This window comes from Populus alba, chromosome 1, assembly GCF_005239225.2.
Source record: "Populus alba chromosome 1, ASM523922v2, whole genome shotgun sequence".
Lineage (NCBI taxonomy): Eukaryota > Viridiplantae > Streptophyta > Magnoliopsida > Malpighiales > Salicaceae > Populus > Populus alba.
The window spans coordinates 25,733,674-25,750,774 of NC_133284.1; the positions used below are offsets into that span (position 1 = coordinate 25,733,674).

Sequence of the window (17,101 nt, forward strand, 5' to 3'; positions counted from 1 at the left end):
TAAAAACAAAACAATTTTGGAAGTTATATTCGGTAAATATCCTTAAATAGTTCACCTTATAATTTATAATGATAACATTAACACCTTAAATTTCAAACATCATGCAATTAAGGCACAGAACTCCCCATCGCGTTGCATGCATAAACATAACAGAAGACATGAACTTAGCCCAAATGGCTTCCAGTCATGAACCTCTTCGCAGTCAAGCCACAAGAAAGGGCTTCCTTAGGAATCTTAGCAACATGTTGGACACCTTCTGCAAAAACCACACCCATCCCCATGTGCAAATGTGGCTCTATATGGCAATGGAAGGCCCATACTCCTGGATTGTCCGCCACAAACCTCAGTGCCGTCCATCCGTAAGGAAATATCACCGCTGTGTTTCTGTAAGGTGGATTTTTCAAGTTGAATTTCTTCTCGTCGGATCTGGTGAACTTCCCTTCTCCATACCCTAGCACCCAAAAATCATGACCATGCAAATGCCATGGGTGTATCTCACTTACATTTTCTTTCAATACATTTGCATTTTGCAATATCACATCCACCGTGCTATAGTAACCTAGCATGTAAACCCCGTTTCCAGTGGTGGTGTTATGATTAACTGGTGGTTTCATAACATCATAATGTTCTGGAAAATCCTCAGGTGGCTTTGTCTGGTCAAAAGCATCCCGCAGGCCAAATCTGATGGACCCCAGGTAAGGAGTGGCAGGTAATGACAGGGAAACATTATTGATAGACCACTTGGTATAGCCGTTCATCTTGCTCTGGGTGTTTAGCAGGACAATCCTACGGTGGTAAGTCGGTGAAGGCTTAGGGATACTTTTGTGATCCAGAGCCTTGATCTTGTTAGAGAATGCCTTGCTGTGAGCATAATCATCCCATCTAGGAGTTACAGGAGGTGGTGAAAGAGGGAGTTTCGATGCAGAGTTGGTCTTGTAGTTTAATATGGTTAGAGCTTGTGGGGTCTGAGGTTCCCTTCCTCTTACACCAAAAGAAATCCAATAGTTTTGGGAGGAGTCTTGGCTTGTTTTTAATAGGACTGAGTAACTCTCACCAGAATAAATGTCCAAATCATCAGTCTCAAATGGTTGCAGATAATTTCCATCGGCCTCCACCACCACCATTTTGTGATTCTGTAGACAAAAACAACAAAACATAAATAATTATAGCCGTCACATCAGCTTGCAATGATAACAATTAGCATTAGGTTAATCAAAAAGGTGGAGGGCACCAAAGTCGTTAATTCATTAATTTAATCATTTCCTTCTCTTTTTCTTTCCTATTCCTGTACACTTTCAAATGTATGGTTGTGGCAAAACTCAGACAGCAGCTTAACACAGGTCAGAGCTGTACAAGTGAGCTAGCTGTGCCTGTAAGGTTTGTCGACATGCACAGTGAATAGTGATGTCTAGGGGCTCAGAACTGTTCAATTTACAGGCACCGAGTCACGCTTATGGATCCAATGATAAAGGGCATAAGGCCTAATTGAGTTGTCTGTAAAAAGGTCTAGGGAGCAGAGATTCTTAAGGAGGTGATGGTGTAAACTGCAAAAAGTGAAAATAGATGCAGAGATTCTTAACCAGCTAGTCATCCTTTCTTCAAGGACAGTGAATTGGCTTAAACAAGGCAAACATTGTGCTCGTGATTTGCTGCCACTGTTGACAGACACCATTTCAAACACCTTTTGATTTGGTTTTCTTTTTTCTCACTTTTCTTTATTTTTTGGCAGATTAATTGGTGAATATATTTTTCTTTTTGACTTCCGATCTCTCTCCCTCACCTTCACCCTCACTCTATTTCTCAGTCTCCCTCTAATGTTTTCTCTCACATGTATTTCTTTGAGATTTGGCAGAAGGATATCCTCCTAATTTCATCATAATAAGAATTTTATAGTGTTCTTCATGTTAATTTGATATGTAGGCTAAATATATGTTATCCCAACATGAATAATCTTAAATGTTGGTGGAAAAATAACCATATATCAAATTCTAAATGTACAATGGATGGGTTAAATTTCTAAAACAAATGGGAGTGGATTGTATTTTTCCAGCTATATATATATATAAACAACCAGAGCAACTCAAGAATTTACACTAGAATTGGGTTCGATCCAAATCATGATAAGGGCATGCATCTAATATTTTGGATGAGGAATCATCACCATTTCTATAAAGAAGAAAATCTTTAGATCCACTATCTCTCCACAACTTGTCAATCACTTTCTACTTTCCAATTGGCAATAAGTTAAAATATCTCTGCCAACTAAGTAGGTGTGATATGACAGAACAACAGTATCACACTGTTTCAAATCTCAAAAAAATCTTCTTTACCATCAAGCAACCATAAATGCTTACCCCAATGGCCATGTTGAGAGAAGCAAGAGCAGTAGTGCTGGCGATTCTTATTCTGTAGGTCCTGTTTGGATCCACATGCAGGATATAAGGGGCCCATTGTTCATGTCCTGTTATATTGCACTGGCTAAAAGAGGAGTTGCCGTAATGAGCTGCCAGGGAACACCCGTATTGCCCTCTTCCATTGATAAGTAGGGCCTGAAGATATGATCATTTTCAAAAAATGAAAAAAGAAAACGAGTAAGAGAAATATATTTAATTAATATGTTGCTTTACATGCTTTCCTTTTTATTCCCCCCTTTTGAATTTTGGAGTCAAAAGTTTCACAGTCTACCACCTACCATGGACTAAAGCAATATAGTAATCACCTTCTTTCTTTTCCAATCCATTTGTTTTGAAAATATGCCCGTTTGTTTGTGCGTTGCACCGCCAAAAAAAAAAAAGTGTTCTAAATTAGAAATCCAAAATCTTATATTCTAAATTGGAAAGATGGAAATCCCGGCAGGATGTATACAGCATTGTCCCTTCGAGAACTAGCTAGTTGGGGCTGGTCATGGTAAAATTAATCACAATATGCATATATGGCACTATCAGAGGCAATGGTTGACATTGACTCTTCTAGCAAAGGATGATGTGATAACTAAACTAATGAAGAAGACTTCCATCTAGCTTGCTAAAAGATTGGTAGACTCCAAAATTAAGGTACGTACGTAGTGGTGATTATATACTATATGGTGCTTAGATATGTCCCTTTGGATCAACGTGTTTATGAAAAATATCATCAAAATACAGGATTTTGACCATAATATAATCTTCATAATAGAAACATGGACGGTGAATATCCACCTGGGGTTCATTAATCCAACGCATTGGTCTGGAAGAAAGGCCAACTTCTTGGTGATGAACGCTTTTGTGCCACCAGTCACTTAACAAAAGGTCAAACTCCCCGTCATAGTGGAAAGGCTCCTTCTCTCCTTCCGCCACATCCACTATCATGGCACCGTACAACCCTGCTGATCTTTGCATTCCATAGTGTCCATGGTAGAAATACGTTCCTGCCTGCAAAAATTAGGTAAACCCTAAAAACTGCATCTAAACATGCCTGTATAAAAGAATGGCTTTTGGGCCACATAAGAGTCAAGGTTTGTTAATTAATCTAGTTAGCTAGAGCAAGAGAGAGAGAAGTAGAGTGTTCTTACTCTGTCAACAGTGAACCTGTAATCGAAGGTTTCTCCGGGGTTAATGACACACTGTGAAATGGAAGCAGTCCCATCTGCCCATGGTGTTCCTTTCTGCAAAATCAAAAAGAAGTGAATTAATACCAAATAAATACAGTAAATTAAGCAACTCTTCCAGAAAAACAACCCGTTGCATGCAGAGATACTTCCATAAGAGCATGGGATCAAATTAAAGTATAGAAAGAAACCTGTCTGATTCCATGCCAGTGAATGACAACCCCCTCAGTTTGGAGTTTGTTTGTGAGTTGCACATGAACTATGTCTCCAGCTCTAGCACGGATTGTTGGACCAGGGAACTGGCCATTGATTCCCATCACAACATTTTCTATCCCATCTGGTGACCAGTACATGTACTCCACTTCCCATTTGTAAAAATTGTTTCCAGTCTTATTAGAAGTAGCCGATGAACATTGGATCATATAAAGTAAAAGACACCAAGTAATGAGACCCTTGAAGCTTCTTGAAAATGGTGGATCAACCAAGAAGTTGTAAGTCAGCGTCCCCATTTTCTCCTGTTGGATGCTCAAAAAGATGTAGCGTAGCGGTGGATGCCCAAGTAATGATATTTGCTATATCACCTCTGTCGAGCGGATGCCCTATCGAGCTGATATTTATAGAGGCGATGGAAGGGGTTTCCTTTAATTTGGACTGAACCTTCCTTTCTTTTTATTAATTTATATTTTTTTTCTCATATTCTAATGATATGGTTATTTTTATATAAGCTTATAACTCATCAATATAGATTTGATCTTATTTTTCAAACGAATTTAAATACATACCTCACCTTCTACATTGCTTAATATATTTACACTTGAGGGTCTAGCTTAGTAGTCAACTGCAAGGTTTGTCTTGCAACTGTTCCGAGTTCGATCCTCAATAGTACCAGCATGTCACCCCCGCGGTGCTTTACTTGTCTACTGAGCTTGTAGAATGTTCAGTGGGCTCGAGGATTAGTCATGGTGCGCGTAAGCTGACCCGGACACCCCGGGTTATCAAAAAAACAAAAATATATATATATATAATATATATATATATATATATATATGAGATGAAAAAATCCTTTAAATGTTAACGACCTCGTCATTTAAATACCAAAAATAAATAATTTTTATTTAAAGCTAGGTCAGAAAGTTGATTGATATAGGATCTAGAAGTTTTATTTTCTGTGGCTGCGAAATTATGTTCATGTACTCTCAGTCATAGTGCGTGTGTTAGGTATGGTGATTTTTATGAGAACTTGCATTGGCAGGTCTTGTTGGGGTCCTTTTATATATATATATATATATATATATATATATATATATATATATATATATTGAATAAAATTGATTAGACTGCCTATACTGATAATTATCTCGTCTTGTCTTGTATTTAATGTTTTTTAAATTCTACTAAATAATTTATTTTATTTAATATTTGACGTACAGTAGAGGGAACTTGACCGCTTGGATTGATTAGGATTAAGAAAAATTAAATAAAGGAATGATATGATTTATTATAGTAAAAGATCAGGGTCAATTTGTGACCTGGTTGACTAGAAATAAAAAACAGATAGAATATTTATTGATTTTTTTAGAATATTTTTTGTCAAAACAAGGTTGTTTGGAATTTTTTTTTATTTGAGTCAACTTGGGTTGACTATCCCAAGTCTTGTCCCAGGTCGATCCTCGAGTCAAATTTTAACACTATAATAATAATTATTTTTATTCATACATAGATTTAGTTCAACTCAGATTGCCCCTCTTGACCTATTACCCAAGTCTTGCCACGGGTCAACCTCCAAGTTGAATCTTAAAACTATGATAATAATAGCATTAATTCTTACATTGATCGGGATCAACTTGGGTTGACCCTCCCGACTCGTAACTCAATTCTTACCTGGAGTCAACTTAGGATGACCATACCAACCTGTGATCTAGGCCTTGACCTGGGTCAACACCTTAGTTGGTTTTAAAACAATGATAATAACTAGTTTTATCCTCACGTTGATTCGGGTCAGTGGTCAAACCGATCCGTGACTCGTTCTTGGCATCAGGTCGACCCTCATGTCAGATTTTAAAACTATAATAATAACCATTTTTATCCTTATATTGACACACATCAATGGTCAACTCGACCCGCCACCCGGGCCTTGCTTTCGGTTAACCCCCGAGTCAGATTTAAACCATGATAATAATCAATTTTATTTTTATGTTGACTCAGTCACTGGTCAACCCAAGCCTTACCCCGAGTCGACCCCAAGTCGAGTTTTAAAACTACAATAATAACTAATTTTATCTTTACATTGGCACAGGTCAATGGCCAGCACAACATGTGACCTAGGCCTTGTCTCGATTCGACCTCATAGTAAGGTTTTAAAGCTATGATAATAATTATTTTTATCCTTACAATGACCCGGATCAACTTAGGTTAACCCTTGTGCAGAGAATTGGACAAGTTTGTTCTACCATTTTTAATGGGACAAACATTTCTTTACCAAAAACAACTTTGAACAAGATAAAAATTGATTTTTGTATTGTCCAAAAATACATCAAACAATTTCATAAAAAAATTATCATATCCAATCTATCATGCCAAACACTAATTAATGTTACCATGAAAAGCATTGAATAAATATCTTCCTACTGCTAGGATGCAAAAGAACAAGCAAACAGTGAATGAAATGAATATATTAATTAAGAAGATATTCATAATAAGTTCTAAAAAAATAAAACATGGTAAAATTGAATAAGATGTGTAATAAGAACATTTATGTCACAATATTATCTATAAGAATTTATTTATTTTTGGTTTGATATTGAAAAATCAAAATATGGATAGCTAGATTATTAAGAATTTTTTTTTACGCTTATGGTGTATTAGAGAATAATATAGATCATATAGTGGAACCTCAACCCAATAGTTTAACCCTTAAGTGAAAGCTCTTCAGGCTAGAAACTATTATCTTGTGATGAGATTCAAACTCGTGATTACTTGGTCATCAAGGCTCTGATACCATGTTAAAGAACCATCTCAACCCAATAGCATATGATTTATATTATTCTCCAACACATCCCCTCAAGTGAAAGCCCTTCGGGCTAAAAACTTGCACAAGCCCACATTACCTTATGCTTGATTTTTATCAAATAAATAGGGGTGGTGAGATTCAAACTCGTTACCACTTAGTCATCAATACTCTTATACCATGTCAAATAATCATCTCAACCCAATAGCTTAAGGTGTTAGGTGAGGTCCCAATATATGATTTATATTATACTCTAACAAATCATATCTTGGAACCTCACATAATATTTTAAGTTATTGACTTGAAATGATTCTTTGACATGATATGATTTTTTTTTTACGCTTATGGTGAAGGATATGAGGTTTGTTGTATTTAAGAACTCTAGATTAATTAATAAGATTATAAGATTTTTACTATAATATGATTCATCAAATAATAGCGTGTGGTTGTATTTTAAGAATATATTCTTAGGGTTTTTGTCTATCAATCATATGTTATGCAAGAATATTATAAAGTTCATATGTTAAATTATTCGCGTAGTAATTAAGAAAAGAATTCTCCTTAGACTAAAGCCTTGACAAAAAGAGCAGATTAAAAGACAAAAGAATATGTTGACTATATAATCAAAGCATATGTTATGCACCTTATAAAAAAGAAACGTGCAAGAATATCTGTTGACTATATAATTAATAAATCCCATCACTCCACAGCTTCCAGATCTGCACTTTAAGCTTTCTAGCCGACGATTTTTGACCTTTCGGGAAAATAGAATGTATAACTGAGCTCATACGGGACGCATAAATAATAAATTAATCCAAGTAGATTTTAAGAAATCAGCCAAATTGTTGAGGGCCGAGCTTGTTTTCTTCTTTTGTCACTTGTTTCTGCTAGTTTTTGTTTCTAAACCATGGATCCTTGTTCTTTTTCTTTGAGTTCTCATGATGGTTAGATAGGTTTCCCTGCACTTTAGTGCTGGCGTAGAATGTTGAATGCACATGTCTTCCTGTTCTCATTGTTCATGATGAAAAGAAAATAATGTTCATACCATCATCATGTGTGTATTTTTTTCAAAACGAAACAAAAACACGAATTCAATCGTTTGACCCTTCCGTGTCATCGATAATAATAGCTAACATGAACGCTTCAAGTTCTGTTGACTGAACAAGGGCATACATGGTTAGCTGCCGTTGTGCAAATAATTGTGTTCCCATGATGCACCGCCAATTCGAAGCATGAATAACGTGTCTTAAGACGTCTCCACTAGACAAGACCGATCGGTTCATATATATGAACACATATGATAACTTGAATCAAAGACAGGAGGGATAGATCCTTTGCATTTGCTACCTTAAGAGCTAGGGTTGTTCTAATTCGGTGGCTAATTGTTTGTACACTCAGTAATAATTAATGCATGGCTGCCTCGTCAGTGTTCATAGAAAGTAAATATTAATTATGAATATGAGTTCTTGATTAATTGATGGTGAGCTTGACATTAAGGCCATGTTTGAAAACCAACTCTTTCTTAAGAGGCCAAGATTGAAGGTCAATAATTAACGAGTATGTTTCCAAATGACCATTAATACTTTCTTTGAAAATAATATTCAGTGTCAGATTTGAATTATTATAATGTTTAAATCCAACTCGATTAATAAAGAAATTGAAACTGCATATTTTAATTAATGGACCAACTTCTCAAAGTTGCTCAATTACTACCAATATGAAGCCCGCCCACATGCATTGTTTCAAGGCACAACATCGAGGACAACAACTTGGGGTGAGAAGAGAAGGGTGTTTAATTACTTTTAATAGGAGAAAGGAGAGATAGAAAAGGGGTTGATGAATACTTTGAAAAAAAAGATAGTTTTTAAAGGTGGTTAATCTGTTCTTTAATATAGCAAGCCAGATGGGTTGATTTTTTATCTATTTTTGTATGATTTTTAAGAATTAAATGTTATTTAGAATTCAAATCTTATTAATATTCATCATGCTAGATAATAATATAAATTATATCCTGAAATCTCACCTAACAACTTAAGCTATTGAGTTAAAATAGTTCTTTGACGTGGTATTAGAGCCTTGATGACCAAGTGATCTCAAGTTTGAATCTTAATATCTCCATTTATATAATAAAAATTAAGCACAATATAATGTGAGTCTGTGCAAGTTTCAAGCTCAAAGAGCTTTTACAAGTTAGGATTTATTAAATTATTAAGTTAAGATGATTTTTTAATACATCATAATCTTCTAGCTAGATACGGACTTATTAAGACCTCTAATTGAATTGGATATTCTAGCTAGAGAGTTTCAGACATTGTATAAAAAAAAAAGCTTCATATATGTATATGCTGGAATATGAGGATGAAAGAGTGGAAATACCTTGACCTCTTGTAGCTAGAAATTAATGTGTTGTTGAGATGCTTCTTCTTTCCTGACGTAATAATAAATTCGCCAGCTGCCATCGCTCTACCTCTTCCATTCAATTTCTTTAAAAAATTCTCTCATCTTTTAAACGAAATGATAAAAAATAAAAAAAAATTAATAAATTGGACATGCATGTGTTTTATATGCTGGAATATGAGGATGAAAGAGGTGGAAACACCTTGACCCTCCTCCAGCTAGAAGCCAACGCGATTAATGACAATAGAAAAAAGACAAAAGCAGCATGCTAACCCTAAACTTCACTGATCGAAGAGCATATATCAAACGACAGCAATGCATGTATGGAAGATCAGCATAAAGCTTGAAAAAGAAGCTGAACGTCGTCGTCAAGCCCAGTTATGTCTATCGAGCAAGATCGATGAAAGCACGTCGTTTAGGAAGTGGTCTCAGACGTGCTTGTCCTGGAAACTTCTCACGCCAGTGCATGCCTGCAATGGTCCCAGATGCCATGTCTCATGGTTTTCCCTTTCAACAAGTCCACATGCTCCTGCTTTCCTTTTTTTACTATATAGTTCAGCAAAGAATGAAAACTAGCACATATTCTCCTTCTCCTTTTATTCCTTTATTATGATTTCCATGTCGGTCCAAGGAATCATTAGAGAAGAGAAATGAAACTTTCAAGAAATTAAGATGAATGATTCATATGCCAAGCTACGAGGACAAGACGCATCCACGCATTACTTGGTCATTAAAAGAGGTCGCAAAATATCTCATAAATAATTACATTATTAGTTTATTTGTGAATATATATTACAAATTAATTTCTCAACATGTTACCACATGAGAAATACGTACATTTTCATGTTTGATCAAGTATTATAACTTTATTTTTTCTTGTGAGTACTCTAGTTGAGATAGTTTCTTTTTAGAGTTAATAAGTATAAATATTTCGTAGAAATATTCTTTAATTCTTAGACGTCGAGGGTCATTTCTAAGGTCAAAATCCACCCTAATTAAGAACTTACCTTTAGGATCTTAATTTTATGATCCACATCTTCAAAAGTATCCCAAATTTTGAATTCTATATATATTTTTATTATGAAAAGCTACTGAAAAATCGCAAGATTCTGCCCCTTGCCAACATCACTGAATTAAGAGCATGCATAAATCCAACAGCATCAGCCTGTGCAGGAAGCTTCAATTAGAGACAAAACATCAAACCCAATAATGTGTACCAAACAAGTTGGAAGCATGTCTTTTAGTGAAGTGGTCTCTGTAGCTTGTCCAAAGAATTAATTTCTCGCATCCACACATCCATACTCATTTTGTGGTGTGGTCTCTCTTATACAATGCTTCAATGGTCCCACATACCACACGGTTTTCCCAATCAACACGTCCACATGCTTTTGCTTTCCTTTTTTTTTTATTATATAGTTCGGAAAATAATGAAAACTAACTTATATTATCCATCTCTTTATACTCCTTTATTATGATTTCCATGTTGGTCCAAGGAATCATTAGAGAAGACAAATGAAACTTCCAAGAAATTAAGATGAATGATTCATATGCTTATGCTACGCGGACAAGAAGCATCCACACATGGCTTGATTAAAATGGCAATAGAGGTCTCTAAGAGAGAGAGCGAGAAAATACATTTCCATGTATTATTAAATATTATTTATTTATTTACTTTTTCTTGTAAATCTAGCTAATTGAAATAATATTTCTTTTTAATTTAATAAGCGTAACTATTTAATAGAAATTTTTAATTGAATAAAATAAATGTAATGTTATATAGATAGATAGATTATCATAAATATAAAAATTTAAAATGAGTGTTGTAATCAAATTATAGGTAATTATATATATCTTTAGTGCTAAAATCTCACTCAAACTTAGATTTTATTTAAATTTAAAAAAATATTAATCTGATCAAACTCATTTAATTCGATTAAATTTTCATTTTAAATTTTATGAGATGAATATCTTATAAAAAAATAAAATATTATTATTTTAATAAAAATAATTAATTTAAATCTATCTAATCACTTATAAGTTATCCCATAACTTAACCTTCTTAATTTCTATATTGAATCCAGCAACTACCTATGCTTCAAATAAAATAAAAAATAAAAAACATATTTTTTTTTTTTAGTTTAACGTGGGTATCCGGGCCAACTTGCGCGCACTTCGACTAATCCCACGGGTCCTGAAAAATAAAAAATAAAAAAAAACACGTGCTAAAAGGGCATTGTACATGTGCTAAAAATCTATCACGTCCGCATTGATGCATTATATTTCTATTATAAAAAGAAAAAGGCCCCAGATACCACACGCTTTTGCTTTCCTTTTGATTTAAGACGGTTCCTTTTTTTAGTAAGTTACAAATCAGTCCCTCTAGTTTTGTATAATAAATTAAATGATCCTTCTAGTTTCAAAAAATAACTAATTAACCCCTTGATTATTGTTGACTATACTTACTTTAATATATTCTTCAAAAATACCTTCTTTTCTCATTAAAAATAAATTAAAAAATAACCTGACATGACATGACATGGATCATTAAAAATATGGGAAATGCTTAATTATATTTAATATTAAAGGGACTATTTGATTCATTTTGCTAAACTATAAGGACCCACGGAGTTTGAAAAGCTTGCAAGATTTCCTACATATAAATACATTAAAAAAAAACCCACTTTAAGTTATAGTCTTATGAATTTGTGAGTGGACAGATACATCATGTTTGCAACTACTTTCTACTAATTTTAACACTTTAATTAGTTACAACAAAGTTTTCCGTTGCTATCAATTATATAAATAATGAAACCAATAACAAGCTAGGTCCATGTGGCTACTAAAATTAAGAAAAAGGAACGGCCCCTCTTGATCAAAATTATCTTTTAGAGGTGATTATTTTTAGTATGGTTTAGTTTTTATTAAAAAAAATAACCAAATCAAAATTTAAAAAAAAAAAAAAAACTAAAACCGGTTTAAACCGATCGGTTTCAATTTAATTCAATTTTTTAGGACACAAATTGGTTCAAACCAGTTTAACTCGGTTTTTTTCAGTTTAGGTTCGGTTTGGTTTTTTCAGCTTCAAACTTATAAAACTAAAACCAAACTAGACCATTTGATTTTTTTAAAATTTTAATCGGTTTAATCGATTTTTCTTTTCACAGTTTGGTTTTTTTTATTTTCTTGGTTTTTCAGTTTTTTGCTCACCCTTGTATTTTTTATAATCATTGCTACAAAATTTAGTGCTAGAATTGATCTGGCCGCAATAATTGATTTATGAATTGGTAGGTTAATCTGTGTATAAAAAAAAAATTATGTTATTTTAATAAAAAAAATGAAGAGAAAAAAATCAATTTGAAGTAAAACTTGGCCCGAGCCAGGCTTCTAGTCAATGGATAGGCATGTCAGTTTGGGCCGGGGTTTTTTAGTATAGAATTTTAATGATCTCTCAATAGGTATGGGTTGTAAATGGTATGTCAAAATGGGTCCAAATGGGCCATAAGAGAATGTGAACAAATCCAGCTACACTTCAAGTGGGCTGTGTCACTTAACTTTGGGTGGCTAACCAATACAAAGCCAAACCACTTAGACCCATTAAGAAGTCCAATTTGAAACACCTAGGCTACATCTCCCGGTCCCTGCTCCTCTCTCCGACGGGTCTGCTATCACCTTCCAGTCCTGCTTGAGAAAAGAAAAGGTCAGTGCTTCAGTTTTGCTTCTTTGAAATACCTCATCTTCTTCTTCTCCGCTAAGTTAATATTTTGTCTGGATGTCTTCTTTTGGCTACTAGACATTCCTGAGTCAGGTCATTTTGGTTGCTTGTAATGATACTTAAAAATAACACAACGTGTTCGATAAAATGCCTCTGAGAGGGTTTTTTTTCCTATATTTAATCTTAATCATGGACAAGGATGTGAACACACTACTGATTCTAGATTTTGCATCACCATGGTTTTTGCTTGATGGGTTTTTAAGATTTGTTCGGAATATCATTCCTCCCTTGAGATTTGCCACTGTTTCATGAGTGGCCCTTCAAGGCTTGCTTGATTTCTTACTTTGATGAGTAGGTCATTGTGGTTTTGTTTAAATTCGATCTAACACTTGTAATTCCGTAATAATCTGAGGTAAATCCGCGGCCTTTCTGTCTCAGAGAGCTTCTGGCAGAGTTCTTTTCACTCAGACATCAAAGATGCTTGGAAATTATGTGAAGAAGCCAGCTCTAAAGCTCGCTGCTCTTAGTCGTCTCCAGTTCTATGTAAGTTACTTTGTCTTCCAGTATTCTTAGTCATCTTCAGTTCTTGATTGTTACCTTTCTTGTTTGGGGGTGGGGTTAATTGGCAGAGAGAGATGCATGGTAGAAATAAGAAGGCGATGGAGTTCATTGCGAAAGGATGGAGTGCTTTGAAGGAAGTGGATAGAGTCATTGATTACTGCGAACGCAATGATAAACGTCTTATCCCTCTCCTCAGAGTAGGCCTTTTCTTTTTCTTAAGAAATGCTGGATATCGAAAGTGGTGAAGAATATTTGAAAATGCTATTGGCTTTTGTCTTAGTGCTGTTTTTTTATATTTTTTGGTTTTGATATTAGACAGCAAAGGAGAATTTTGAGCTGGCTTTGGAGGTTGACAACTCGAATACCCATGCTAGGTATTGGTTGTCCAAATTGCATCTGAAGTACCATGTTCCAGGGCAATGTCATGCTATGTAAGTTCTTTTTATTTTCTCTTTCTTGCTTCAGTGTATGCCTGTTGTCATGGTCTTAAATGTAAATTGTTGCACTAGTGTGTCAAGGCACCTTGAGATCTGGGATTCGTGTAGTTCTATATTTGATATGCACCTAATCAGTTGTGTTCATTCATTTGGATAACATATTAAACCCCTAAACAGGGACCACTTAAAAAATTTGATGCTCTTTAGGCTTTTGATTTACTCAATAGTAACCATGACTTTACTTATTTGAGCATCCAATATTGTCATTGCCCTTCCTATTTCCACATTGACAAAGGCATATGTCACTTTGACTCACAGTATGTTTGTGAACCTTTTATGTGCGTACTACTGATGCTTTTTTCTTTTTTTATCGTGAAATAGAGGAGTTGCTTTATTAGTGGAAGCTGCAAATATGGGCGATCCGGAAGCACAATATGAATTAGGTTGTCGTCTAAGAGTTGAGGTTAGGCTTATTGTGTTCCATGTTCAAACTAGTGTTTATAGACTGGTTCATATGTGAAAATGTTAGCAAAATATTATCAAGCTTCTATTTATTAACACAACAGATGACAATGTTTAAAAACAAAGTATTTGTGGAAATATTTCTTATAATGATTCTGGAAAATCATGCTGTCAAAAATTACTTTAATTATGCTGTACATAACAGTAGACTGCCAAACTGAAGCCAAAATAACGTAGTTTTAATTGCCAAACTGAACCCAATATAATGTAGTTGTAATAGGGCTTTGTGTGGGATCCAATCTTGATAGTCATGATAAATGTCTATCCTGCATTTGTTTCATTTCCTGCTCTTAAAACTTCTTGCATGGTAAACTAACTTGAATTCATATTTATGAGCTCTGAGTCTTGATAGCTTAAATGCTTGAGATTACTATTTTTAGTCTTTGTGAGCTTGGGGTATGTATATCTTGATAGCTTAAGCTTTCAGAATTGGGACCTCTTATCAACTAAGATAGTATTGAAACCGAGCTGTGTGAAATTTTGTTTACTAGAAATCATCAATAGCTTGACAATAAGTTTTAAAGTAGTATCCACCCTCCCCTTGATTGTGAGAATTTTCTTTTTCAATTGTTTCCTGGTGGATCTATTAGTTCTGAATGTTTTGTGACGTTCCCTTTGTAATATTATGTCTTATCTTTTTTGGATAGAATGATTATGTCCAATCAGATCAACAAGCTTTCTATTATATAGAGAAGGCAGTTGAAAAGGTATGTTTCTTTTTTCGCATAGAATGATTGTTTATAATGTTTCTATAAAGGGTCTCCAGACCTTACTTGAGCCAGCTGCATTGTAGTTGCATCCTGGCGCTCTTTACCTTCTTGGTGCTGTATACTTGACGGGGGATTGTGTGAAGAAAGATATCGCCTCAGCTTTGTGGTGTTTCCATAGGGCATCGGAGAAGGTAATAAACAGAGTTCTTTATACTGACTAGATTGCATCCATCAATTCTCTCTCTCTACCAATATATTCTTTCCTGGGGGGTCGATGATGGGGGTGCATTTGCTTTCTAAACATGATTGACATTCTCCATATACAAGTCAACTGGTAGACTTTTGCTAATGCAAGTTAAAGTGATGGCAGTTGGCTTTTTGTGGTACATCGTCAGAAGTTATCAAGATACATGAGATAAATTTGACAATCAGGTTCTGTCCTGAAAAAAAAAAAAAAAGAAATCAGGTTGCCCCTTCTGCCATCTAATGCGTCTGGAAATAGAAACTCTGTAATTTGAGGGCCTTGTGCATAGAGTTGAGCTCCATATTTGCAACTGTAAGACTTGTGATTGCAGAGTACCTGTAATGTTGTAATGAAAAAATGGTTTCTTTCATTGCTGATAATGAAATTGGGAAGGCATAAGTTCTGAATTGCTCTAGAATATTGTTAGTTAAACTCCTCTGTATGACCTTTCTTTACTGCTATTATTTTATGCAGGGACATGTTGGTGCTGCTATAGCATATGGATCTCTCCTCCTTAGAGGTAAGCTATTTCGGCTCCTTTCTTTTCCTTCTTTTCCTTCTTTTCCCTCCTGTTCATTGAAATTCATTGGGATGAATCAGTTTTTTAGTAACGTCTTTGTTTTCCTTTTCATGTACATTGCATGATTAGCATCCAATGTTTTGATGAAGGGCATTTAGTTAAAATTGAGTTTTAACTAAATGACCTCTTATTGATATCACGGTGCACAACCTGCCATCATTACAGTTGATAGACATTACTTCTTGCAACTCCGTAGGTTCTATGAACTTTGTCTAGGGATATGATTTAGATTAAAGTTCTTTTCATCTTAAAGATTATACAAATCATTTATCTTGTCTTTTACTTATGCAAAATGGAAAGCACAAGCTATTAATTTTGATTTTGGGTTTCCTCGTGGTCCAGGTGCTCAGGTTCCAGAACATCTAACAAAATTCAGTTTGAAAAGGGGTTCATCTGCGAAAAAAATGAACAGCACTGAAAATACTGAGACGAATCCTGTAGAGAGAGCAAAGGTACAGTTCCAGATTGCAGCAAAAGCAGGATCTGATCTTGGATTGAAGTGGCTGCAAAGACTTGAAGAGGAAGAGAATCGTCTACTTGCGGAGAGTCATTCCAATGAACTATCCTCCCAAAACTAAATTGGTATATATCTAATAACAGGATGTGTTCCTGGGTCAAAATAGTTGCAAAAGCTTTAGGAGGAAGAGAAACGTCAACTTCCTGAAAAATGATCTCCCGAAGCCAAAATGGTGCGACTATATATAGTTATGTTAGCTCCACCATGCTTCATGCTAGAGCTTAAGCACCGGCTGTTGAAAGTCAATGTTGTCATGGTAATCTAACAGGTGAGAACTGCTTTAGACAATCTTATTTTTTCTCCTAAACAAGTTTAGGATACTGTGAAATGTTAAGGATCATGCCGCTAGCAAATTTAAGTTTACATTTCTGTGGATTATACGGATTATGTTTTTCATGTAAGCAAAACATATGAAGCTTTTTGCTAAATAATATCAGTTGAAAACCATTGAATATGAATGCTGCAAGGGAGATGTGTGAATATGATATTCCTTGGTAAAGGAAGCTTCAGATGATGCTTTAGTGTTGGTTAGAATTATGTTGGGTGGCTTATCCTGTTATTGTTTTTGGCTAAAAAATTTCGGGAGAAAATTGAAAATAAAATTATGGATGAGGGTAAATAAAAATAACCTGACTTTCTTAGAGCCTGTGTCATATTATATCTTTAGTGTAAATAACATTTTAACTCTTGTAGTTTTCAAAATAGTACAAATGGGTCCTTGAAGTAAAAAAAGTTCTCCGTTCATGAACCTTGGAACTTTTGCAATTTCACCCAATGTTTTTAACAAGCATCAATAATTTTAAAAAAAAATAATAATTTAGCGAGTTC

General features: G+C 34.7%; 2 protein-coding genes across 2 annotated transcripts; one reads left to right on the forward strand and one right to left on the reverse strand.

The window, feature by feature from the left end:
- Window positions 1–4,194, reverse strand: LOC118046977 (L-ascorbate oxidase). The gene is made up of 5 exons (XM_035056094.2): window positions 3,778–4,194; window positions 3,551–3,643; window positions 3,198–3,410; window positions 2,355–2,549; window positions 1–1,133 (listed from the first exon to the last, which is right to left on the reverse strand). The coding sequence occupies exons 1-5, from the start codon at window positions 4,093–4,095 to the stop codon at window positions 165–167; spliced, it is 1,788 nt and encodes a 595-aa protein (XP_034911985.1). The 5' UTR covers window positions 4,096–4,194; the 3' UTR covers window positions 1–164.
- An 8,364-nt stretch (window positions 4,195–12,558) lies between these two features.
- On the forward strand, window positions 12,559–16,743 carry LOC118046981 (uncharacterized). Its single transcript, XM_035056098.2, has 9 exons — window positions 12,559–12,687; window positions 13,141–13,245; window positions 13,332–13,460; window positions 13,579–13,694; window positions 14,082–14,163; window positions 14,870–14,929; window positions 15,016–15,123; window positions 15,651–15,696; window positions 16,099–16,743. Exons 2-9 carry the CDS (start codon window positions 13,180–13,182, stop codon window positions 16,332–16,334), a joined length of 843 nt encoding a protein of 280 aa, XP_034911989.1. The 5' UTR covers window positions 12,559–12,687; window positions 13,141–13,179; the 3' UTR covers window positions 16,335–16,743.
- The last annotated feature ends 358 nt before the right edge of the window (window positions 16,744–17,101 follow it).

Bases quoted from the DNA above. Each gene is read 5' to 3' on its own strand.
- LOC118046977 (XM_035056094.2), bottom strand. From the start codon at position 4,095: ATGGGGACGCTGACTTACAACTTCTTGGTTGATCCACCATTTTCAAGA. The intron at 3,644-3,777 runs GTTTCTTTCTAT...TTGATTTTGCAG, and splicing joins ACTGGCATGGAATCAGACAG to AAAGGAACACCATGGGCAGA. The intron at 1,134-2,354 runs GTAAGCATTTAT...TTTTGTCTACAG, and splicing joins CTCTCAACATGGCCATTGGG to AATCACAAAATGGTGGTGGT.
- LOC118046981 (XM_035056098.2), top strand. From the start codon at position 13,180: ATGCTTGGAAATTATGTGAAGAAGCCAGCTCTAAAGCTCGCTGCTCTT. The intron at 13,695-14,081 runs GTAAGTTCTTTT...ATCGTGAAATAG, and splicing joins CCAGGGCAATGTCATGCTAT to AGGAGTTGCTTTATTAGTGG. The intron at 15,124-15,650 runs GTAATAAACAGA...TATTTTATGCAG, and splicing joins TCCATAGGGCATCGGAGAAG to GGACATGTTGGTGCTGCTAT.